Genomic DNA, 26,016 nt, shown 5'->3' with positions numbered 1-26,016 from the left:
CAGGGTTTCATTATTTAATTCTTACACACTTGAACAGTTTTATAAATTCATGTGCTGTTTTCAGGTCCATATAACTTTTCTTCCTCTCACTCTTAGCTATATTTTGAGAGTTTTTTCTCTAGAAATAGTTCATCTTTCTTGGCTAGCTAATTATAGGATTAAGCATCTCTATATGTTTTTAGGAAGTAATATTTATCTCCTGACAATTTAATCTTAGTAAAAGTCTGAATGAATGTGTTGACCACCAATGGTATCTTTGTGTACTTAGAAACTATATTTCAGTTTCTGACCTAGTCAGAATTATTTATATATCAGGCGATGAAGGTAAAATGAAGCCAGTCTTATCTTTCACTTTGGAAAATGTCAGCAATATGATGAGTATGTTTTTTTTATGTGTTACAGAGCTGCTTTTAAATATTGGTGTCAAGCCCTTGATGAAACACTCAACATTGCTGATGCTCTTAACAACTGGCAAAAGTTAGGTTTTCCAAAAAATGCTAAAGACTGCTTTGCAATTGGAAGATCTACTGATATTAGTCAGAAATTTATTTCTCAGGCGGGAATTTGGGGATGTTTACTTGCAGCAGTTTTAGTGGCTAAGATAGCTCAGTAAGTACTTTTTAAAAAAATATTTTATATATATATATATTTATATACGTATTTCTTTCAAAAGAACTGCTTATCCAGAACATTAGGCAACTTGAAATTAATTTAAAACACTAAACAGTTGCTATAGAAAAGGCTCAGCCATATAAGAAGAATTTTCCTTTCAGGAAGAAAGTTGCTTTTTTGGAGAACAGTGTTTGTTCCCTTTTCTGGAGTGCTCATCTTTGACCGTAATTGCAGCTGTATTTCATATGGAGAAATCATTGAAATAAAACAAAATGATAAAAAGTCATAAGCACAAGGATTTTACAGTCTTATTGATTTTCAATTGAAATATCACATCTCCCAAGTCATTGCACATATTAAATATTAATGTATCCTAAGGACAGATTTACCGCCTAAAGTACTCATTTTCTGGTGAATTACAACTAAATGAAATTTGAATTACTGTATGAAAGTCTACCATCAATAAATATTTCAGTACAGTACTGCTTGACTGCTGGTAAAGCACTAAGGATGTAATTCTAAGCTGTTTCTCAATATATCGTACACTATATAAAATGTACGAAATATAAAACTTAGAAATATCCATGCCAGCTCTAAATGACCTTAGAAGCATTATACCATGAAAAGGCAGAGCTTCATCTGAGTAAACTATATTAGCTGGCAAACAGGGCCTATTAATAACACTGTAAAATATCTGTAAACTGAAGTACCTTTGAAAGCATTAACATGGGTATTTCAGCATGAAATGGCGTTATGCAGCTCAGTATTAGCCCTCAAGAGGAAAAGGAGTGAGTTCAGGTTGATTTTAAACCACGTTTGTGCTCTTCTCATTCTGAGCTGTGGTGCAACCTAAGGTTCAGTGAGGCAAGACCCAATCCTTAGCTACTTTTAAAGGTGCTTCTGGCACATATTTGCTGCACTTTGTCTTTATTACTGTTATGTCCATTCCAACTCCTGGTAGGGATCTGGAGGAAGCAATCCTCTCAGCTCCTCCTTCAGCAGATCTTTTTTACTCAGACCTAACTTGGACTGTTAGACAACCTTCCCTCGAGTTGTTGTTTCTAGAGCAACTTATTCTCAAACTGTAAGATGCAGATTAAAGGACTGAAGTTGTATTAAAAATTTTGAATATTATAGATCAGAGGAATATCCTAATACCATGATGGTATTAGCTCTGGTGAGGTAGTTTGTCAGATTCGTTTAATCTAGGTAGACAGCTACCATGTGAAAGTCCATGTGCTGGATACATTGGGCTTTATGGAAAGAAACACATTTTGAGTTGCTAGATCTGCTTTATCTTTCTAGTTTTGGGTGAGATTATTTTTGGTCTTAAATTGCCTGTTTGTCTCCCTTAACTTCAGAGGGAATCTAGACAACTCCCTTTGTCTAGGTAGGCCTTAGGTCAAATGATTCTTTGAATGACGTGGCAGAACACCTGTCTACAAAACAGGCAGCTGTTTTCCAATGTGGAAAAAATCTAGACTGTGTTAGTATCATTATTATACGAGATAAAAAAGTTTGAATAATTTATATTGATGGACACGTTCATATTTTTTACAATTTGTGGTACTTTAGGTATATAACAACATCGAATATGAGATTAAGAACTAAACACTGCTATTTTTCTGCTATACTCTTTAAGGTAAGTGTACGATTTCAGTTAGAGTTCACAAATGACAAATTGCTTCTAATATTTAAATCTCAGTAACCCTCTATTAAAATATTTCTTTTCTCACTTTGATTGACTGATGGAAGCCTGGAGATCAGAGGTAGTTGACAATTTATGCACATTAGATTAGATGTATTTATTCTGTTTTTTAACATTATTCCTGTACTAAAGCCTAAAAATTATCACTTCAATGAGAAGTGAGTCTCTGAGAAATAATAAAATACCGAAAAGTGAAGATGACTAAAACATTTGGCAGCCAAATGTATTTTTCTTCTCTTGAAGTGTTCTGCTCAGGAAGAGGTGGATGGCATCAACAATAGAAGGATGCTGTCATTGATCTGTACAAAGTCTTCACAGATTGTCAGAAATTTTCAATCAGGAGAACAGACTCTTTAGAAAAAGATTTTTTTGGTATTTTGTTTAGCATTGAAAGTTATTATATTACTAAAATATAAATTCCATAAGAAGTTTGCTCTAAAAATAGAGGGTAGTCAAAATTATTTATTTTAATTTACAATGAAAATAAGCTTATTAAAATTAAATTTGAAAACTTTCAGAAACAAACTGGAGGAAAAAGAAGAGTTTCAGTTTACTTTTAAAAGGAAGTTTTAAGATATCAGTACCAAATGTGATAATGGAAAAAGAACCACAAGTATTCTGTCAGTTAGACTGCACTGGGGTCAATGTTAACTCGTCCCAATGCAGCGATAGGAGGTTAGTTGACTTCCAAAACAAACCAATGCCACATTCTAATATCTTGTGCCAGCCATGATTATGACTGTTTGACCTGTTTGGCTGCATTTAAAACCTTTTTAATTTCAGCAAAGGGAGAACAAGTTGAAGAAACAGAGGTAAAGGAGAATTTTGATTAGCTTCTAGCTGTCTAATTGCAGGTGGTACAAACCTGAACAGTTTTGATTCCTCCTTTTGACAGAAATAGTAGTAACAGTTTGTTGCAGCTGTATAATGGTAGAAATAATTGTGACTTGACTGAAGTGGGCCAAATATTAATTGGGATAGGAGCACCTTGCAGGGTGAGAGTCTTGAAAAATGTAATCAATTACTGTCACTGAACCTTGCCAAGTTCTAGCCCATAATTTGTTCCTTGATTTGGAAAGCTCTTTTATAACCTTATTTAAATTCCACCTCTCTTGTTGACTTTAGGCTTGTTAACATCTCAGATCTGAGTATGTCTAGCATATCATTGCTAATTATGACATGATAAACACAATTGGGAAGGAATATCCTTCATATAGACAATAGGAAGACAATAGACAATGTCAGTTTTCCTCCCTTTATAAGGGAGGAATATTTAAGTTCCTTCCTTAAAGTTCACATCAATTTTAAGTTATATCACTGAAGATGCACTAGCTGACCTAGTTAAAGGTTGAACTAGCCTTTGTTAGTATGTTATGGTCAGGTTACGTGGCAGAGAAGTAGTGGCAAGGTGTAGCTTGCTGCCTACAATTTTTACATTATACAGGGTATTTATTTATTCAGGAGGATAACAGTACATGCTTCACTTAGGTTAGGCATTTTAGATGAAATTTCCTTGTATGTACAGTTTGAAATACACTGTACTCAGAATGACTTTGAATGCAATGTTAAAGGCTGAACTAGCCTCTAATTGGCCTTAAAGAGGCCAGAAGTCTCTCCCAGAAGTGATGATTGAGGTGATTACTCAGCAAGTATTTAAGGATTAGTAAAATCGAACTCTTAGTGCTCTTAGCTTATGGAAAAAAATAAAATAAAAAATAATAAAAAAAAAGATTTTTCATCTGATGGAAAACATTTCCCATGAATTATCTTTACCCATCCTTGGACTGGTAAAGAGATGTTTGAATATTTCCCCAAAACCATCTTGACGCATTTTTCGTCTGCATTTTCCTTGACTATGGAGATGCTTAAATGAATTATTAAATTCCTTCTGTGTGCTGATCAGAGGCTTTTCCTAAGAATTATCTAAGAAGTCTTAGTAAGGACCCCTAGCGATTTATTAGTTTTTTTTTCCAGTGCTTCCAGAGATTTATTTGGAATGCTTTGACTTGGAATCTGAGAGAAATGCCATTGGCCTCTTAGGAAGATTTCTCATTACCTGGGGAGTACTGGTTGATTTGTGATTATTTTTCTGCACCTAGATCAGTTTCTCACTTTTGCAGTCCCATGAAATGCTGTCCATGGACTAGTTACAGCCTTTTTTTTTTTTTTTACCATAAAGTTCACACGTAAGGCAGCAATCATTTTAGTAAAAGTATTTTTCATGTGTTGTCCTGAAACAGCTGGATACTTTGGCATTGGCTGAGTTTCATTTATAAGTCATTTGTAAGTCTAAAGAGTCAGAGGTCTTTAGTGTTTCTTAAATGCCTATACTTCTTTTTACATGTAATTCATTGTTATTATTTTCAGACCCTGTTTAGAGCTTCTCTTCCACACCCTACATCCGATTGTGACTTTGCACAATATGAAATGAATATGCTCATTCCTGGAATAGATTTGTTCTCTGATCGCTACAGAGCTGATGTCTCTACTGTAGTTGCAAGTCTGAATTTCCTTATGTTCGAACTACACTGTGCAAAACACAATTTAATAGTAAGTATTAGTTTATGATATTGTACTTATTACATTATTGTATTGGATATATTTATGACAAACCATGGAAGCTCTAGTAAAATACCTGTATGGTTAGGTTCTGTGGCAACTTGCTCACATTCTCTTATTACTCAGTATGGACTGTTTTCACAGTTGCCCTCTTACATTGATCATGTGGCCATTGCTTCCATTTAATGACTGGCCACTTCCAGTTTAACTTCTTTCACAGATGCATACATTGGAATAAATAGATTGAAATACTTACTAGTACTGAAAAGGTGCAGTTCTACATCTGTTCCTGTTTGCACCTGTATGCTCCAACAAATTTTCTTACATCATATCAGGTAATTATTTGATACCTCTATAAATCAACTCCTGGCTTGACACAAAATTTCCCAGCAGAAGAGGTAGATAGTTTTCTGCTGCTTTAATGAGAAGAAATCACTTAGGCAAAGGTCCTGCAAGTGGCAGAGACAGTGCAAGGGAGGGGAGAAGATCATGTGGCTGGCAGCAAAAGAGTAAGATTAGGGGGTGAAGATAGGAGAGAGGTTAGAGAGGAGGATGCAGCAAGTTGTTACTACTTTTCTTTTCTTTTTTTTTTTTTTTTTTTTTTTTTTTGATCAGTAAGCCATTCGTCTGATTGATTTCTTCTGGAACTTCAGGCTAAATGTCTGTTTTATCTCTGGTTGTTGCTTCTTTCCATCCTGCTTTACCGGAGTTCACTTTGTTATTAAGTTCTGGCTAACTGCCCTCACTATGGGAGATCAAGTGAGATCAAGGAGCAGACAGCTACCTGGAGGCAGGGACATTTAATTTGACTGCTTGCTTCACATGGCATGCACATTTTTGATTCCTTTTGCACTTACACTAGCAGAATATAGATCTGGGCCATAGATCATGGTCAAAGCGACAACAGTTTCAGCAGGATGAGAGCTTCATTTCCACTGAATGTTTAATGTGTATGAATGTTTTGGATGGTGGGCACTAAGAAGATTCAACAAAAATCAAAATACATCAGGATTAAAGTTTTATTAAAAAAAAAAAAAAACAAAAAAACTTCAGAGACTCATTTTGTAGAAGCACTTCAAATTGCATTTGGAAACTGTTTGGGTACAATTAAAATATTTGCTTGAAGCTTTTGTAATCCAAATTCTGAAGCTACTTTATGAAAAACTGAAAGTGCATTTGACAAAGAAAGTAACAGTGCTGTTAGCGTTTTCCAAGCTCAGGGACATTATAAAGTGAAGAAAAATGTAAAAGCTGAACAATAATTAAAATTTGGAAGCTCTTTCAGTTTGAATAAGCAAATATATCTGTTAGGAAATAATCTGCTTTTTCTGAAGTCTTCAATAATAATAAATACAGTGTGTGTTTGATAGAAAGTGTGATTTATTTATTTTTAACATTCATGTTGTTGTCCCTACAAAAGTATTCAATTTGAAATGAAAGTAAATGAATTTGTCAATAAGTCTCATCAGCATCCAGTTTATTTTTACAACTGGTATCATTTCAGTTAGACAATTACTAGACTTCATTGTGTTTGTTTTCTAAAGCTCACAACATTCTATTGTTTTGTTACTTATACAGAAAAAGTTATGGCATCAAAGTACAGGCAGTTTTAGAAACCCGTGTTATCAATATCTTTACACTCTTACTTACCAACAGTATAGTAAAAAAAAACAGTCAAACAACCAAACCAAAAAAACACACAAACTTGAACCAATAGAATAATTTTGGAGAAACTTTGCATTCTACTTTTTGTATCTCATATAAGATAGTACTAAAGAATTAGGGGTTAGCTTTAGTCAGCTGAAGAACTTCATAAAAGGTTCATCCTTCATAGAGCGTAAGAGAAATAGTGGTGTTAATTCTGACGTGGCAGTGAAAGCAGTATTCCTTTATTACCGATGTATTTGTGATCTAAAATTGCAAAGTACATTTCTATAATTGTAAGCTTTATGCCATTTATAACTAGATGACCTAATATTTTCCTACAGATTTTACCATTGTTCACATTACACCAATACTTTGTTTCTGAGATTTGTAAGGACCCAGCTAAATGTATTGAAGGAAGAATCTTCAAGGTAATCAAAGATCCTTTCTTTTTATCACTGCACATTGTATTTGAAATAAATGTTTCACTTCTTTGTTAAATGCAGTTGATTTAATATTTCTTCATATATCACTACTATGAAAAGCATTACTTTAAAGTTCAGCTGATCCTTAGTGTTTCTTAGCAAAATAGATTGTAGAATATGACAACTTTCTAACTGCAAATATTTATATTCTTAATTTTTGTAGGATGTAGAATTATTTAGACAGTTTTAATGCTGGTGTTTTACAGTGACTGTTAAATACTTCCATCATTTTTTTCTACTTTCCATTTAACACATATTAACATTAAAGATATGATCATTAAAGATTTTTCCACCTTAGATCCATACTCATTACTTGATATTTTTTATCTTCTTCCACTGTTCTTTTAAATGTTTACCTAAATGCAAAACATAAATAATTTATTTGTTCATAATGCTCACTTCCAGACCTGTTGTCAGTATCCTGGTGAAACCATGTTGTCAGACTTCTGGAACAGACTTTTGTCATTTCACTAGTGTTTTCACTTTTTTTCTTATTTTTTATAATTCCTTTTTGTTTTCTTTTCCAAAAGAATCTAACTTGTAGTAAGAGTTGAAGTGTTATTGGTTTTAGGTATTTTCAGGAAATGCTGATATGGATTAGGAAGAACAGCTGAGTGCTATGAGACTAAGACGAGCAACATCTGTGAAACTGATTTTGATAAGGGGCTGATCTTGGACTGTCACTCAAAGTTCTAACCAGATGAATTAAGATCTTTTCCTCTGTCAGGAGCATGTTTCTGAAGAATGTGGTGGGTTGTTCTTTTACCCTCCTCATTTGTTTAAAGACCCATCTTTGAGATTTCACTTACTCAGTAAAAGATGTAAAAATTTCTTTCCACTGAAGCACATTCTCCATCCATGTACTATTCCAGTAGCCAAATCTACTTGAAAATTACCTTTAAATATACTATGTTTTGAGCAAAAAGAATAACTGTTTTTGTTCTTGTTGTTTGTTTGTTTGTTTTAAACCAAAGCCTCTGTTATTTTTTCACAGATCAAAGTACTTACAGATATAGGATTTTTTACGGAGGCCTTTCATGAACTGTCTTTGCTTAACTGTGGAGAAAGAATTCCATGGAAAATACCGTCAGGGTACAGAAAAACTGAACAAATGAAGGTAAACACCAATAAAGTATAATTTGACTGAACCGTAACACTCAGCTCTCTTCATGAAACTGCATAATAATCCAAATCTGCAAGTCATTACACATTCTTAAAAAAATCCTAAATGTTACAAAAGTAAAATATTAAAATGTAAAATATTAAAAAATATATTAAAAATGAATATATTAAAAAGTAAAATTAAAATATTTAGCAAACAATCTGATGTTTTTAACTTGCCAGTGTCACTTTCTTACTAACTTCAGGGGAAGATAAAAACCTGAAGTCTAATGCTTTTCCTTATAGTACAAGCTTCATTACGTTTTCACAAAGTTGAGCCTTAATGAGTTAGCATCCTCACTGGAGAGGTGATTCTACAATCTCTCTCTTCATGGCTACAGTAAGGAATACATTTAATCCTTACTGATGCTAGTGAGGTTAAAATACATCTTTAAGTCTTTTTCTTAATTTGAGTATTGTCTGAAGAGCTCATTGAGTTAGGATGAGGTCTGGTCAATCTTGTCACCTGACTTAATGAACCCCACCTAATGGGGTTCACAGATGAGTGTTTAGGTAAACAGCAGAGAAGGTTCACCATTTGGACTTTGGCTAGGGTGTGACACAAATAGAAGATAAGTGCTTGCTGGACTTTTGTACAGCTCTCAGAATGAGAAGGACCCACTTTCCAGGGAATGACAGGGATGGTGTAGGGTTACATCTGTCACTGGAGTTAATAAAAGAATTAATAAAAAATAGAACACCACTGACAGTTATGTGTAGAGCTCTCAGTTAGGATGAAGGCTGGAAATGATCTTTAACTCTACCTTTTCTTTCCCCTCAGTAGACAGGTTTGTCTCCTGGTGAAAAGGTAAAGGGTTTTTGAGCAGGGATTGGAATTAGGGTTAGGGTTCAGAAAATTGAAGCACATATAACCCAAAGAATATCTGTTGTTTTTATAGCCCTCGAGGGACCGTTGAAGTGTCAAGTTCATTTTGACCTGTAGTTCTTTCTTTCATTCCATTCACAGTTCTGTGTGCTGCTGAATAGCAGTGGAGGCACATGCTAAGTCTGGTGTTAGGTTTGGGACTCAGAAATGTAAAGAACATGAAACACAACTGGTGATTGGTGGCTGTAGAGTTCCTAGAATTTGGAAGAGGATTTTTTTTGGTTAACTCCTCTGCCTTTTTCTTGGCTTGATTCACATTAAAGAGTCCTGGTGAATGGCATAGGAGTTGCAGGGATAGATCTGGGTCTCAGGTTATTGTTCAGAGATGTAAAGCCCATAGATGCCAAGTAATTGTTGGTATTTTCAGAGCCCTCAAAGTATTGTTGGAAATGCACTATGCTTTTCTACTGCTCTGGTAACTTGCTTATTTTATGCTCATATCAAGCACATCTTTTTCTTTTTTTTTTTTAATATTTTGTCCATTTTTACAGGCCTTACAGAGATTTGACTCCTCAAAATCTCTCTTGACTGTTACAAATTTACAGGTAAAAAAATAATCTGAATATACTAAAATTTATATGCCATACATAAAGGTTTATTTCACTGGCATCAGTTAGAGATTATTTGGTTGAGAAAATAAATCTTATTAGCAAAAAGCAGTAAATAGAAAACATCCTCAACAGTTTACCATTTCATAAATTTTAATTTTTATGACTGACCTCTTAAGGGAGAGGCAACTTTCATTATCGCCATTTTTCAGACGGGAATGGTATTTGTACAAATCTGTGCCTTGTCTTTGCAAAGCATACTGGTAGAATTATTGATGTTTCATCATGATATGTAGGTTCTGTTTTTCATCCTGCTAAAATACCAAGAGCATCAGTCATCTGGCCTTTTAATTTCTATCAGAGCTGTCTTTGTAGGTTTGTTCTAATTCTCTTTTTTGAAAAAAAAAAAAAAAAAAAGGAAAGAAAAAAAGAAAGGAGGTGAATCTGTAAACCAATTAATCAATAGTCATTTCTCTTTTTAATTAAAATTACATATTCATCCAGATTTTGTTTTTGTTTTTCATTTTAATTGTTTTCTTTCACTTGTTTGTCACAGATCCATTGAGCCCGTAGAGGTAAATGTTAGCAGAATGAGGAAAAGAAGCTGTACCATAAAGACAAACTGCTGAAGTAGAAAAAAAATCAAAACACTTTTCCCTTCCACTTTCATCCCTTTTATTTACAGTATGGTTGTGTCTCCTACAACAGTTGATATTAGAAGACAGAAATGAGATGTCTATTTTGACAGCTTTTGATTTCACTTGTTTCAGATTTATTTTGTGAAGTTGTTCTTTATTTCGAACTTTTGATTTGAACACTTCACATTCTGTATGGAGTTCTTATTTGTCCCCTCACGATTTTGCAAAGCTGTATAGACTTTCAGCTTCTAAATTTATTAATCTAAAGTGAGAATGGTAAACTCAAGATAAAAGGATGTTGTAATGAATAACATTTTTTTTTCCTTGCCTCATCTTTCTAGTTAGGGTCAACTGTAGCAGCAGAGTTTTCTTTGAGTTACAATTTATGAACTGCACATTTACCTCCATATTTTTTGCTTTACCCTTGCTAAAAGAGCGCTATGAACAATGTAGAAAACAAGAACTCACACAGAGGAATAGATGCACCTTCTACGGGAAAATGGATCATTGAGGCTGTAGCAAGTGCTGCTAGGGGGTGAATTAAGTTTGGGAAGGAAAACATCAACTAATCTATAATGACTAAGATCATATTACTAATATTACTCATGTTAACTGTTGATAAACATAGAAGCAGAATGTGCCCTGAACAAAGAAAAGTGTAAGATATGTCATTTCAAATAGTCCCAATTATTAACTTTCTTGTAGGTACTGGAAGACATATTTAATTGGAGTCTGTCTTTAACAATGCTGCCACTGTGCAACCAACAAATTATGAATAAATTAACCTTAGCCAAAATGCATTTCATCATTTGCCTATCTGCCACAATAAATACTATACCTGAAAAAGTGGAAAAACACATCTATTCTGCTGATAACGAGCCAAGTGGAGTTACAGCCTCAAATGTAAAAGGTAATTATAAGGGTGGTGGAAAAGTGGATGTATTCTGCAACCTTTCAAGCATAGTTTTTTTTCACTTTTAATAACTGCATATGCATTAAACTGTCATATTTTAAAAAATATTTATATTAGATGTTGCTGAACATATCAGTCTTTTTTTGAAATATTAAACATTAAGATTTTTCCAGGCATTTTAGCCAATATAGCTAATATTACTACATCCACGTTCCAGTTTTGCTGACCTTATTTTGATATTGAAATAGAGAAAAAAGGGCATATTCTTCAAATTTCTGAAAATGCTTTGATTCTGCTTCTGTTACCTGAAATTTCATTTGAAATGCATTTGACAGTTAATGCTGATAAAAATTCAAGACAACAGGAACAAAGAAGCACAATGGTGCAGCTCGTCGACTGTAAAGATGAATTAAATATGGCCATGCTGAAGGTAATTTTTTTTTTTTTTAGAAAAAAAAGCTTTAAAAACTTCAGATTGTTCCAAAAACTTTGCTAATGTTTTCAATGTAACAGAAATTATGACGGTAAAATGACATGAATAAGGGGACTAGAATTTTCTGTTTCTAATTTGATTCTAATCTTATTAGCCACACATGAAGTCTTTGTGGTTCAGTGTACTTTTTCAAATACGTGTAGTGGTTACAGGATAGTTTATTCTGTATAAATGTCCATATTGTCACAATCAGATTTTAGTATGACTGTTTCAGCAACAAGAATAGAGACTGAATGGGATTTCAAGGATAAAATCATCTTTCAGAGGTGGCTGTTGTAGAACATCAGACACTTTGATGGGACAGTATGCTCTACAAATAAATGGAAATGAATTCTCTACCATATGTGAAATGTCTCAATTTTTTCATCCTGCTCTCTCTTTTAATTTATTTTGGAGAAAAATACCACAGGTTCTTAGTCAGTCAGTTTGTTTGTTCGTAAATTGTAAACTTCATGCTTGTCAGTTTCACATAATGAAAAGCCAAAAACTGAGGGCTGACATATTCTTCTGTCAGAGAGGCCTTCCACTTAAGAAGTATTTACTTTTGGCCATTGTAACAAACTGAATACTGTATGAAATACATCTGGTGAAATGGTGAATGGTTTTGAATGACAATTGCTACATATCATGGACTAGAATGGACTAGAAACCTTAAAAGTTTTGATGTAGCTTGAAAATAGCATCTTCAGAATAACTACAATAGAAATGTTAAATTAATTTGAATCATGCTTATCTAAGGGGCATAATATATTTCTTACACTTCTGATTTTTGTTCAACCATTCCATTTATTTGTTTTTATTTTTATTTTTTATTTTTTTTTTAAATAGAACTCAGAACTCACTGAGCAAACTGGCAAAAGAAAGATATTGGATGATACAAACTTTTGAATTCTTTCTCAATTCTGCTGAAATTTCCATAACTGAGCTTTTACATAAAGTTAACTTTGTTTTAGACTTGGCTTTCGCAGTTTCTTACAGATTTGTTTGTCAGAACGAGTGTAAATTACAGTTGAAATTTCAGGATACATACTACTCTCACAGATCTGTCAGAGTACAGATAGAAAAGAATGTAATACTTCTTGCAACCTCTTTAATATTGTATTTCAATATTGTATTTTATTGTATAAAATTCTAAAAGTACAGTATAAAATTATCAAGTATAGCTGTAAGATAATGATAGGAATGAAAAATTATTGAGCCCATAAAATATTCTCTTATGATATACGGTGTAGCTGAACATAAATAGTACAAGCACAGTTAAGATGTTCCTAGTTTCAGCACATTGAATCTGTAAACGTGCAAAATCAAAATTATAAACCCCAGTTACTTAAAGAAAAGGTACACTGTATTAAAGTTGGTTTGTTCCAGGATGTAGTGGTAGTAGGTTATAATGGAATAGAATACCTTTTCTCTCTTTCCTTCTCTCTCCTTTTCAATTTTCAATGCTGTATTTTTCTCTAGGGAATTTTACTGACAGAAGCTGAAGAAAGTCTTAACCATCTTGTGCAGAACATACAAGACAAATATGATGGGGAGATATCCCAGTGTTCTGTTCAAGATATAGAAGCTCTTATTGAGGCCAAACTTCAGCTTGCTGCTATTTCTCAACAACGGCATCAAGCAGCATTCAGGTAAGTAAAATTATGAACAACCTTGTGTTGTACAGCCTTGACTATGGTAAATTAAAAAATAAATCTAGCAATATCTTTGAATCCTTTATGTCTACAAAGTTACATAAATATTCTAAATCTTAGCAACAAAACATAATAAGCCCATTAAAGTACCCACAAATGTTAAGTTATCCTGGTGTTTCATTTTTTATTATTGCTTTATCTTACTTTTTAAAAGGTCATGAGTTATTGGCCTGTGATTTCACTGTGCAGTGTTTTTGTGATACAGTTTTATAAAAAATCAAATAAAAAGCTGCAGTGTTTACTGTTTTTGTTAAAGTCTGGATCTGTTAGGTCATGCATTTTTTTATAATTTTAAAATGTTTAGCAGGCCACTGAGCTTGATATCTCTTAATTACTGAATTCTACTTCCTTCTGAAAAGCTCTACATTACTGTCCTAAAACAACATTTCCTTTTTATATAGTTATTGCTGTCAGATTAAAATATTAAAATGTTAACATTATACTTTATAATAAATTCGATTAAAAATCATTGATGTAACCTTCAGGTACTAATTCTATTGGTAGGTATTTACATGGTCTGCCAGATATTTTCTCCAAATTACCATTTTGAAATTCTGTGATTTTTTTGAGGTTCTCATTTATTTTGGAGAACTCCAAGAAACTACAGTTGTGCTGTTCTTTGAATACATGGGGCACACAGAAATATATTAACAGCTTAGAGATGTTGAAAAATAAATTTTTTCTGCTACATCAAAGACAAAATGTTTTCCTTCTCCCAGCTATCCTAGGCAAATAAACAAAGCTCCAAATCAGATAGCCTTTAAATAGCACAGTCCCTTTTTTGCTGCTATGCTACCGCAATTGAAAAAAAGAATTAATAAGGACAGAAAAATCATAATGCTGGATAGAATACTGAAAGGAAAACAATGAAAAAGTACTGCACCATGATCCTTCACCTTAGTTTTTCTTATATTATTTTAAAGTCTAGAAGTTTCCCAAAAGTTCATGTGTCTGGACTATAATAATTCATATCAAGGCTAGTAAGGTTATCCGTGAAGATGGGAAGTAAGAACTTTTAGGCTATTCATAGACATTTCTTATCATGAAATATTTATCTATTCAGTGCTTTTCAAATTAGATTAGTTTGAGAAAATTGAGAAAGAGAAAACAACAAATCCCTGGACAGTGGTCTCATTGTGTTTTAAGTACCGTGTGGATTTTATACAATTTTCATATTATCAACTAAGGACCAATATACAGAATTTTATGCAACATCATGTGAATAAGCCCGTGTTAGCTTGATACTAGGGTTGGTAAAATCTGTGTTAGTAGAGTATCAACCCAAACTCATTCACCCTGCTAAACTCGTTCCAGTATGCAAACCATTTTCAGTGCAAGACCCTTCATTTTGCCATGTAGTTGTATTCTAGAGTGTAGTTTCTCTCTAGGTTTATAGCTTGTCTCAAATTGAAGAACCTTTTCTACATTATCAAGAGTTCCAATGGATTTGAATAATTTTGAGTATCATTTTTTGGGACTCACAAATTTTTGATGGGTGTTTAATGGGTCATATATATTGATAGTGGTCAGAATACAGGAAAAAAAAAAAACACAAAAAAAAACCAAACAGCCCACAGACAAAACAAATTCTGCCCCCCCCCTCCCCTCCCCCCACTTTACAATTTTATTGCACTGCCTTCCATGGAAACTGCTGATCTATCTACCTCAGATACAAATGAAACATTCCTTCGGACAGCTGAATGTTTCCTGCCTGCCAGCCTAGAAATCAAACTTTGCATGATATTACAGAAATTCATCATTTTTTTTCCTTTGGCAAAGTGACTTAGTGGTGAAATTGTTATAGTCAGCTGCACTTTCCTATTTTGATCGTCTTGCCACTTTCTGATTCGGCTGATAAAACGATGTGTATTTTGTCAAGGGAAATATATAGACACATCACTCTTGTTGACAGCAAAAGAGGGCCACAAAAATTTCATCAAGGGAAACTTCTACATTACAGCCTCTGTCTTGTAAAAAAAAAATTAATACCTCAGAATAACTTTATTTATAGGAATAATTACACTGATTTCAAGGAGAGTATCTGTACAGTGTCTCCCCTAAGTATTTGAGGTTTCTAATTACCTAAATATGTACTCATCTGCTTATGTGTGTAAATGACTGCTTAAAACAATACATATATGAACTCTTGGGCTTGTGGTCTACATTTTAATGGTGAAATTTATAGATAAGCATGTAGATAAAAATGGCCTAATTTTCAGAATTGATAAATGTTGACAACACAGTTAACTGGAGGTTGCGGTGCCCAGAAAGTTAGGTTAGTATTTCTTAAAACCCTGTATATACTCTTGGTTGCTGCACTTTCTTCATTTTATTTGAGAAACGTTAGCCATAGCATCTCAAACAGCATTTTGAAAAATGTCAGATTTTGCTGTAATTTTAACTTTGATGCCTAGTTTCAGGGGAAAACTCTTAATAAAAAGAAAGAAAAGCATTTGGGATATTTCATTGCAATATCCTTAGTGTCTGTTTTGCTTTTATAAGCAAATTTTGTTTCATCTTTTCCTTTGTTAGAGAGAAGGTTGTCATCAAATTCAACATTGATTTATTCTAGTTTCACTTTGTTGAATAAAACTGAGGTAAACGGATGATGAAGGAGATTCATAAGTATTGAATTCTGAGAGCTGAAAGGCAAGATATTAACAGTTTTGGTTCTCACTGTTACTTTGGGGTCTATTTGTACTGAATTGATGTAATCCATCCAGTTCTGCATCACAAAAACAACAAGCAGGATAGAATCAGAAATGGCAGAAGGAATTTAACTACCCTCTTATCTCTGGAGGTTATTCATCAGATGTCAGATGTAAGTTGCCAGAATAATGTGAATAATTTCAGAGTAGTGCAACTCTTCTTCTTACTTCTTTGTGAATGAATCAAGAACCTGGCCTTTAAAACAATTAATCTAGCACTTCTCAAAAGTGGTATATTCAAACAGAGCCTGAATCCATCTTGCATTAAAAGCTCTTTACGCTAGTCTGGCAGTGTAAGAAGGCCTTAAGGCATTCATAAATTATTATTTCATTTGCTTCATAGCAGCCAGTCTCTCTATAAAGAGAATCTCTGTATGTAAAACCTCTCTATTTAAAAAGACTTCAAGATAATTTGAGTTTTGGTTATACAATTAACTTGCTGAAAAATCTCTGAGGTGAGCTAGGGATACTCTCAAGTACTTTTGCATCATTAGGAGAATATGTTTCAGTGGGTAAAGAAAAAGTAGTACTTCAAAGTGAACAAACTAAAAATGTTTTAGAGAAGAGCTGGGAAAGTAGATATTTACAAATGTAGGGGAAAATGTACAATTAGAGACGGAAAACTAATACCTTGAGATACTTATTTTATTTTTTTCCACTTCTCAGAATATTTGGACCAGCATGTTCTTTGGGCAACAAATCCTGTTAAAAAAATCTTCTCAGAATTTTTTTGGTTTTGCAACTGTCTGAAAATACTTTTGTTCACCAAGTCTACTGTTATAGCCAACCATTTTTGTAGATGTCATGGAAGTTGAACAGTGTTTCTGAAAGCTTTAAAAAGAAAACATGAAAAAGAAAAAGGAAAAAAAAAGCATAGTAATTAATATTTCAAGAAATCTGACAATATTTTGGAATCCCAAGTCACAATTTTTGGAAACGTGGTGTTCAGTTGATTGCTTCACCAGTCCTAATAGTGTCTGTATCATTCTAGATGCTCTTTGGAGTGAAGTCCAGAAAAGGATTTCTGATGGGGCTGGGGCGGGGGAGGAGACTCAATATCACAATATCATGTGATTGCTTATTGGCAAGGTTATGCCAGGATGGCAGCTGGTTCGAGTTTTGATTGATGGTGTTTACTAAAGTCCTGTGATTATTTGGTCATGGGGATTTAACAGAATGAATAACATGCAGTCTGGAAAGGATTTAAGGAGGAAAGTGTTTTTGTAGCTCTCTAGTTGTGGTTGACATACTGAACTCTCCCAATGTATTTTGTCATTTTCAGTATTTTTACATCTTTTAATTTCTAAAAGCCCATTCCTGAAGAAAGACATATGTAACTGAAACTTAGAGTGGAGTTCTGCTTTGATTGCTCCAACAGAAGATTGTATTTCTTGGCTTACCCATTAGTATCAGGTTATGTCTGGCAAAACCATTTCTCTTACTGCTGTTTTCTCACTTTTGTACTGCAATGCCTACAAATTCAGAATATGCTCTTAGTGCAAGTTATTATAATGAAGCAAACATTGATAGCTGCTTATAGACATCTCTGATATAGTCAGACGTGAAGTATCTGTTATAATGGAAGCATATAATAGTGAGTATAATTATCACTGTTTTAATAATACTGTTCTGTATCACAGTGTTGCTTTGGCTTTCACTGCAATTCGACTTCTTCAAGACGCAGACATTTTTAGGATGAAACCAACGCATTTTCAAGAAAAAAAGAATGTAAGGAAGTGTTTTGTATGTGTGGATATATGATTTACACGACTTTTTTAGTATATGAAGTCTTGTACTGTTAAGAGACTTTCAGAAAGTTAGAACATAGCAGTCATCTGTATTACATGGTTGCCATTAAACTGGGGAGAAAATGACGTATGACATGCTTAATGTCATATATCAGTACTCCCAGTACTATATTACATCAGTATTTGTTTCTAATTACTAGAAAAACCAGGAACAAGAGAACAAAACCTAGAAATTTGTTTCTAATCTCTGTTTAGGTTAACAGAACTTGATATTGACCCCGATCTACAACCACAGTGGACCATTCTGTTCCTTAGAGTTTTGAGCAATGTTCCTGTTCGAGATGAAGTCCAAACTCTTAGAATTATTCTCCATGAGCTGTTCATCATATGGTGCTTCAGCTTATCTTGTGTTTTTCATGTGCATATAATATATAGATATATTAATGAACTCTCCCATTAAAGCTGGTTTAATTTGATCATATTTCAAATTTTCTATAGATTTTAAGTTAAATAATAAATGGGCCTGTCTTATAAAAACAAACAAACAAAAAAACCCCCCACAACATATCTACCATTCAAATAAGTATGTTGTTATTATTATCTTATTATTTGTAATATATTTGTACTAACTTCATTTATTTTAGACTGAATACTATCCTGTTGCTTTGTATGTATTGAAGTAGTTGACTCTCAAAGTAACATTTCTCTTGCTTTTGGAACTTATTAGGATTTTTGTGCTGAAGATGGTCAACTGCCTCACAGTACAATTGCACAAGATCATATGAATATGCATCTGTGGCTAAGGTGTCGTAAAATGTTAGTGACTGCACTAGTAACACAGATACACGGCATTGGTTATATGGAAGGTATTACCCTTTTTTGGTTTAGGCTTTTGGAGTATAACGGGCAGAGTAAATTCTTATTCATAAATAAAAACGTTAACATTGATTACTGTGCAATTATTTGCATTAAATTCATTCAATGCAGTAAGGAAGATGTATTTCTGAGTATAATCTCTCCCTAGAGCATATAAAAACAAAACATTACATTAATGTTTAATGGTCATAATCTTTTGACAATCATTTGTGCAGTAAAAAGTTTGAAATGTAATCAGTGTAATTAAATTAAATAGGTATGCTTTTTTTTAAAAAAAAAAAAACAAAAAACAAAACAAAGCAAAACAAAACACACTTGCAACATACCACTAGTTTTAAAAATATAAGTTTTCTTTTTTCACTTTTTATATCACCTATAAATGAAAACATTATGTTCCAGATTATTTTACTTCTAAGGATTTAAGTGAGATACTACAAAGTACATTTATTGAAGTTTGATGATAGAAAAAAAATATTCTTCCTACTTAGTTCTATAAACAACATAAAAGCTGAAACTCACTCAAGTATCAAAATCACGGTCTAGGTCAGTAGCCAAACTTTTCTATGAATCTCTTCTGGATCATTCCTGTAAAGGCTGTTGCTATTTTGCAATGCTAAGATCAGATTTTTGAATGTGACATTTGCTCTGCAAAATTTAATTAATTATGCTGGTGGCTAACATACAAATAATGGATTTGGATGAATTTAAAGAATGTACAACTTAAACATTCTTTAGTTTTTCTTTCTTCTGAGAGCACATTTGGCACAGAATTGGTGAAATGATAATGTGGAATCTGTATTGTCAGATTTCCTGTAACTTTCTAGTGGTTTTCTAACATAATAGTAAGAAGAATAATTTTCTATGAATGGAATAAGATACTGTAAAGTCTTTTCTATTGTAGTTTTACTAATCATGTATTTCCTTCTTTTAGAAAATTATGTGGCTGAACGCAGAAGTGTGATAAAAGAAGTAATAATAGAGGCGGAAGCCTTTGGTGATATTGAGACTCAGGCTGAAATGATGGTGCAAGCTGCTATTCTTGACCTGCAAGAAAGATGTCCCATGGCAGGCATTAAACTTTTGCAGGTTTGAGCACAAAGGAGAAACTGTTGGTTTTTCTTTGATGCATTTTTTTGTGGAGTCAGAACAGCTGATGCCAGCATTAAATAAGCTTGAAATAATGCCTCTACAATAGAGTTTTTTTCATTTTTTGTGATTTGTCCTCATAAACAGATGGCAAACATAGTAACAACATTGTTTTATGTTATCTATGTCCAAACAGGATATCATCAGTTTACTCCAAGAGGATACATTTATTTTCTCTCCAGCTTCTTTGACTCTTGTGAAAAGTATGCTTCTGCTGGCAGACATACTAGCACTGCAAACAGTAGGAGATGCAGAATATTGTTCTTCTGCAGCGGAACCATTAAACTTACTAATTTTGGCACATGAAATTACCATTAAAGCAGTGAGTATATGATTTACATAGCATTTTCAAATCCTTACAACAATTTTAACTCATCTATTCTGGAAGCTCTTTTAACAATTTATTAAAAAGGCTATTCCTATTAATTGATGAGTCTAATTTTCCCTAGATTACATAGTATAAAGAAGTAATTCATTTTACCAACTTTTTTTTTTTTTTGCATAGGCATCATGGATATTCATAGTTCTAAGTAGTTTGATATTTTCATACAGTTTAAAAAATATTAAATACTTGCAAATGTATGTCCGGATGTGAAAAACAGAAATAGGGAGTTTGATTTTTCAGAGATCTGGAATACTCACTTTTCCCACACAGTGGTGTTCAGCACCTCAGGGAAGATGTATATCTCATAAAATTCCTAACTTTTGAGCATCCAAGTTTAAGAATTTAGCTTTGTACCTTGACTTAGAATCATTTGAATTTAGAAAATTTATATAAAGTGGCATATTATTTAGATTGACAGATTGTTACAGTCACTATGAAGAAATCATGTCCATGTAAAAAATACATAATTAAAAATGTATCTAAAGACATGATATATGTGAGAGGAATGTGTAGTAATTAATAATTTACCTGTTTGGTGATCTAAAAGTAGATATGCACATCTCCACCCGTTCTTTATATAGATTGTGAAGAAAAGCTGTTAGATCAAATTTTTAACCTCATATTTCCTAATATAGAAGTCTAATCATTTGCACGTTTGTTCCCCCCAAGTAATGAATAATCATATGAATCACATTAGACTCAGACTTCTGCTTGTGAAACTTTCTAACCTTCAAGAGACTTAACAGTTTACAGCATGCCTCCCATCACTTTATTTCCATGAATGAGAAGTTTGGTCCATATGTGCAATGTTATTTTTCTTTTCTGGCCTCTGGCTGTTGTTGGATGTCAGATTTCTTTCTAGACGTGACAGTTTCTTTCTAATGATCAGGTTACTTGGGAGTTCTATTTCTTAAAGACTGCCTTTTCTGAGGAAGTTTGCTTTTAGAAACCAAAGCCTGACACTAATAAATCTGATCAAGAGTTCATTGAAATTCTTTGTTTGCTACCAAACTTCTCTGCGAAGAAGACAATCACAAACTGAAATAAAGGAATTCGAGAGTATCAGGCCCTTTTCTAGTACTTATTTTTATAAGAAACAATTGAGTTCCACATCTTACAAGTACCTCACTTACTTCTTCAAACTATTTAATTTACTGTCTGTAACTTGATTTTACAAAACATACTCTCTTTATAGATTTTTTTGTGTGGAGAATCCATTGAACAGCAGATAGAGGACAGTACATTGACTTGCTTAGTCCTACCTGCAAAAAATATCTACTTGCCCCATATCAACCTTCTAACCCAAGTCAAAATGAGAATTGGTAAGAAAAATGCAATGCATTATTATTTTCATTTTTCATTCTTTTTCATTCATAATTTATGCACTAGCAGATAAACTGATGCATCAGAAGTGAAGGTAGTAGAACTGGTTAATAGAAAATTTGGGAATTTGGTAAGGCTCAGAGAGGTGTAGGTTCTGCCTATAACTGTCAGGTGAAACAAAGGTAGGAAGTGGCTTAGTGCCAATCCTTCAGATCATTTGTCAAAGGATTGATTTGTTTAGCCTGAGCGTCTTTTGAATGGCCTAAGTGAACCTCATTAGCATTGTGAAGTAATGAAACATCATTATAGTTCCATATTTATGGAATATTAATCCATATTAATGGATTATATTAATGAGAATTGGATTGTAGCAGTAAATATGTAACAGCATTTGTTCTGAGGAACTTACTTTGTTTTGCATAACTTGGTTTTGTATTAAATCCTTTAGTAAAAGATGTCTATTTTTTTCTTCCTTAGGACGCACATTAGCTGAAAAAGTAGCTTGTACACCTGAAAGAGTAGATCCACTGCAATGGTTACATGCTCTCAAACATTTAGAATCAGCATTGGAGCTTTGCAGAGAATCTGCAAAAAAAGAATTAGATATTGAAGCTGAGCTTCTTTTTCAGATAGGTAAATATAACCCTGTTTGTTCATCATAATTTCCTTCCTATGGTGATCTTATGCTTGTAGCCTCTCTTAAAATGGAGACATTTTCTCAGAAAAATAGAACAGATGTGGATATTTGTCATATACCCTAACTGCAGATCTCTCTCCTGCATTTCATATCATACCAGCATAGCTCAAGGTGCGTTATGCAACAAATAATTTCAGAACTGCAGTAGAACTTTTCCCATCTCTGTGTTATCAGGGATCAAAGGGCATAGCTGATGAGGTTAAGGACGCTGTAGAAAGCTGATTAGCTCCTTTGCATCAGACTGATGTAAAGAAGATGAGAGCTTCGTAACATTTTTCTAAATAATTTAACAAAGCTAATGAATTACACAATGTCTGCTTGCGTTCGGACTTCAGTGGCATTATGTTTTGCACCAGGAGGTGCTGGATTGTAAGGATCCCAGCCAAAACGGTAATCATACTCTGTATATTATCACTTAAAATGTTATTTACAAGATTAGCACTATAAAGGAGAAGATAGTGTAAACAATCTTACAACCCTTCAGATTCTGACAAACCCAAGTTGCGCATCATTGAATGGGCCTCTAGTCAGGGTGTAGCATACCATGCAGCTCCCATCAGTGAAAATGTGGTCTCATTTTGTCTTTTGAGCTCTTGAAAGAAAATAGTTCTATTCATTGTTTCTACTGTCAAACAAAAAGCATGTTCACCTAACTTCTTGCTACACTTTACAAAAAGGCAAGGATCTGCAGGTGGCATAATCATTGGTACTGAGAAGCTGATGCCAACAGGCTCTCTTGTTAACAGTTGGGGGGCTAAGTTTATCCTGTGGCCAGGGGACATACACAGCATGACAGTGGCCCACAACCCATACTGCATGTACAGCACAGACCTGTGCCTACACAGTGAATATTATGTGGATCCCTTCAATGTACAATGGTCTTCCAGTTGGATCAAAACACATTAAGAGTCATTATGATTCCACAGTTTATTTTAGCTAGTCTATGATATGACCTGTTATACAGGCATTGTGCATAACATCAAAAAGAAAAAAAAAAAAAAGAAAAAGATTTTCCTTATTGTTGTGGTGGTTTTACTCAGCAGGGCAGCTGAACTCCACGAAAACCGCCCTCTCAATCCCCATCCTCAAAGGAAAAGGGGGAGAAAATACAACAAAAAGGGCTCAAGGGTTGAGATCACTCAACAATTATTGTCACGGGCAAAACAGACTCAGCATAGGAAGATTAGTAAAATTTATTGCCTATTACTAACAAGCTAGAGCAGTGAGAAACTAAAAACACCTTCCCCCTATCCACCGTCTTCTCCCCAGGCAACGCAGGGGAATTGGGAATGGGGGCTGTGGTCAGTCCCTGATGCTTTGTCTCCGCTGCTCCTTCACGGTCCCTCTCTGCCCCTGCTCCCCGTGGGGTCCCTCCCATGGGATGCCGTCCTTCCCAGACTGATCCCGTGGGGGCTGCCCACAGGTAGCAGCTCTTCAAGAACTGCTCCCACATGGCTCCGTACCATGGGGTCCATCCCCCAGGAACAAACTGCTCCAGCATGGGTCCCCCATGGGCGGCAGCTCCCCCCAGACCCCTGCTCCTGCGTGGGCTCCTCTCCACGGGCTGCAGCTCCGGCCCGGGGCCTGCTCCTGCGGGGGCTCTCCATGGGCCGCAGCCTCCTCCAGGCCACATCCACCTGCTCCACCGGGGGCTCCTCCACGGGCTGCAGCGTGGAGATCTGCTCCGTGTGGGACCCATGGGCTGCAGGGGGACAGCCTGCTCCACCAGGGGCCTCTCCACAGGCTGCAGGGGAACTGCTGCTGCCTGCCTGGAGCACCTCCTGCCCTCCTGCTGCAGTTATGTCGGTGGTGGCAGGGCTGGTTCTCACTCCTGGTTCTCCCAGTTGCTGTTGCTCAGCAGCTTTTTTCCCTTTCTTAAATATGCTCACATAGATGTGCAAACAACATCAGTTATTGGCTCAGCTTTGGCCATTGGCAGGTCCCTTTGGAGCTGTCTGAAAGTTGCCCTTATTTAACATGGGGCAGCTTCTGGATTCTTCTCACAGAGGCCACCCCTGCAGCCCCCTGCTACAAAAACCTTGCCAGGTAAACCCAATACAGCTGGAAGAAAACAGATAATGCAGTCCATTGTTCAGCTTTCCTCGGGCGGGGTTGGGGGGGCAGGTGGAACAGGCTGGGTCAGGGTCTTATGGAAAAAAATAGTAAAATCTTGCAAATCTGCTTTCTATATTTCTTTCTTAGGTAAGGTGGAATGCCAGATAACCAAAGCAGGCAATAACAAGGCATATCTAGCTGTTGAAACACTATTGGAAGCTATAAAACTGAGCCAACAACATGATCAAAACTTTGAGTAAGAAACTAGCTATATAACTTTCAAAATGATTTTAATCACACGTGAATATATTTTTGACCTTTTCCTGAGATTTGGTGTGAGACTTCTTTTATGGTTTTATACATTTTTCTTCTATTGTAGTATAGAAGAACTAATGTATATTTATTCTCTTATTTAAAACTAATGCTAAGAAGATTTAAAAACATTTTTTGAGTATACTAAGTTACGGCTTTTAGTTTTATTTCCAAATTTTTACCCTCTCTGTCAAACCAGCAACAAAGCTATCTGTTAAACAGGGGTTTTATTCATATTTCAGAAGATGAGCTGTGGCCTGCCCCTTTCCAGATAATAGAAATCCAGCTTGAAAAGGTTAGCAGGCAGAAAAAGGCAGAAGAACAGAGGCAGAAGGAGCACAGGAAATGTGTTTGTAACAGATATCAGGACAGTGACTTTGGCATTAGTTATCTGCATAGAAGATGCCTAAAGAGCTGAGCTAAGCCAGCCAATAAATTCTGTCAAGCAACTCTGATATATTGGACATTATTTTTTTTAGATTCTTGACCAGTCTTAATGAATAATGTGCCATGTATGGTTACAGACAGTGTAAAGGCAGCAATTTACCTTGATTGTGTGGGTATTCTGGTACTTAAGTTAATGAACCAGAACTCTGAACACTGAAGCAGTAGCATAGTAATAAACCTCTACAAGCAAGTCAGCATGATGTAAGATAGTACAGAAATCTACTGTGGTGCTGTTCTGCAAGTTTACTTTGCTACACTCTTATTTAATTCGCTACAGTCTTTCTAAAGTCTGTATGGCAACATCAATGGACCTCTGCTTTCTTATTTTTGGAAAACTAAACATCCAGATCACCTTTATATGAGCCCTCAGATACCTATGGAATTGTTTAATTAAAGTTGTTTCTTGATGTCTGAAATCCTGTTTTATTAGCAAGATTGGAAAGTTAACTAAATTGTGGCCAACCAAGTGCAGAACTTCTCATCTTCAGACTTAGTTTGTCCTCTCCTGAACTGAACAGCATTGTGTGACTTTCATATTTTGCTTCACACAAATCATACTAAAGCTGGAATTTATGGTACTATCTAAGCAGCCAGCTCTGTGCAATACGACTCTGTCCAAAAGAGTAACTGCATGAGCAGGATTTTGTTGCTAAGATTAAGGAAGCTAATTCTTAGGGGAAATCTGGAGAGTTCAGCAGAGATGGGAGGAATCTGTGTAAAAAGACTTAGAAACCTAAAGTGAATAGAAATGTTGGAGAAGTTCTGCAGATACAGTGATTTTGGCCTTGTTTATAATACTACTGAAAAAATGACTGAAGGAAAAAGTATAGGAGAACAGGAGCTGGTGAGGACAGTCTGTCTGAAGAAGTAGAGTGTTCTGGTACAGAACTCATAACTAAGAAGGTTCTTCAGCTGAACCCAGTGAGGAAATGAAAGATCATTTTGGTCACCTTTGGTGTTTTTCCTAGTTCCTGGAAG

At 34.7% G+C, this 26,016-nt stretch overlaps 1 protein-coding gene across 7 annotated transcripts in view; it reads left to right on the top strand.

Annotated features, from left to right (window-relative positions):
- Positions 1-26,016, top strand: part of CFAP54 (cilia and flagella associated protein 54) — a 107,168-nt gene that overhangs the window by 63,038 nt on the left and 18,114 nt on the right. For 4 of the 7 annotated variants that reach the window (XM_083845207.1, XM_083845205.1, XM_083845209.1 and 1 more), the window contains 16 exons: positions 403-609; positions 2,188-2,254; positions 4,688-4,870; positions 6,868-6,954; positions 8,003-8,125; positions 9,547-9,600; positions 10,947-11,151; positions 11,490-11,584; positions 13,109-13,278; positions 17,690-17,777; positions 18,525-18,663; positions 19,605-19,759; positions 19,956-20,141; positions 21,400-21,526; positions 22,005-22,160; positions 24,427-24,535. In XM_083845207.1, the coding sequence (XP_083701333.1) occupies positions 403-609; positions 2,188-2,254; positions 4,688-4,870; positions 6,868-6,954; positions 8,003-8,125; positions 9,547-9,600; positions 10,947-11,151; positions 11,490-11,584; positions 13,109-13,278; positions 17,690-17,777; positions 18,525-18,663; positions 19,605-19,759; positions 19,956-20,141; positions 21,400-21,526; positions 22,005-22,160; positions 24,427-24,535 (2,151 nt within the window). The remainder of the gene's footprint in view (positions 1-402; positions 610-2,187; positions 2,255-4,687; positions 4,871-6,867; positions 6,955-8,002; positions 8,126-9,546; positions 9,601-10,946; positions 11,152-11,489; positions 11,585-13,108; positions 13,279-17,689; positions 17,778-18,524; positions 18,664-19,604; positions 19,760-19,955; positions 20,142-21,399; positions 21,527-22,004; positions 22,161-24,426; positions 24,536-26,016) is intronic. The other 3 variants (XM_083845208.1, XM_083845206.1, XM_083845210.1) reach the window with 3 other exon arrangements.

The sequence above is a fragment of the Anser anser genome (assembly GCF_964211835.1).
Source record: "Anser anser genome assembly, chromosome: 1".
NCBI lineage: Eukaryota > Metazoa > Chordata > Aves > Anseriformes > Anatidae > Anser > Anser anser.
The sequence above is the reverse complement of the archived record's forward strand: the minus strand, read 5'-3'. Positions and strand labels throughout refer to the sequence as shown.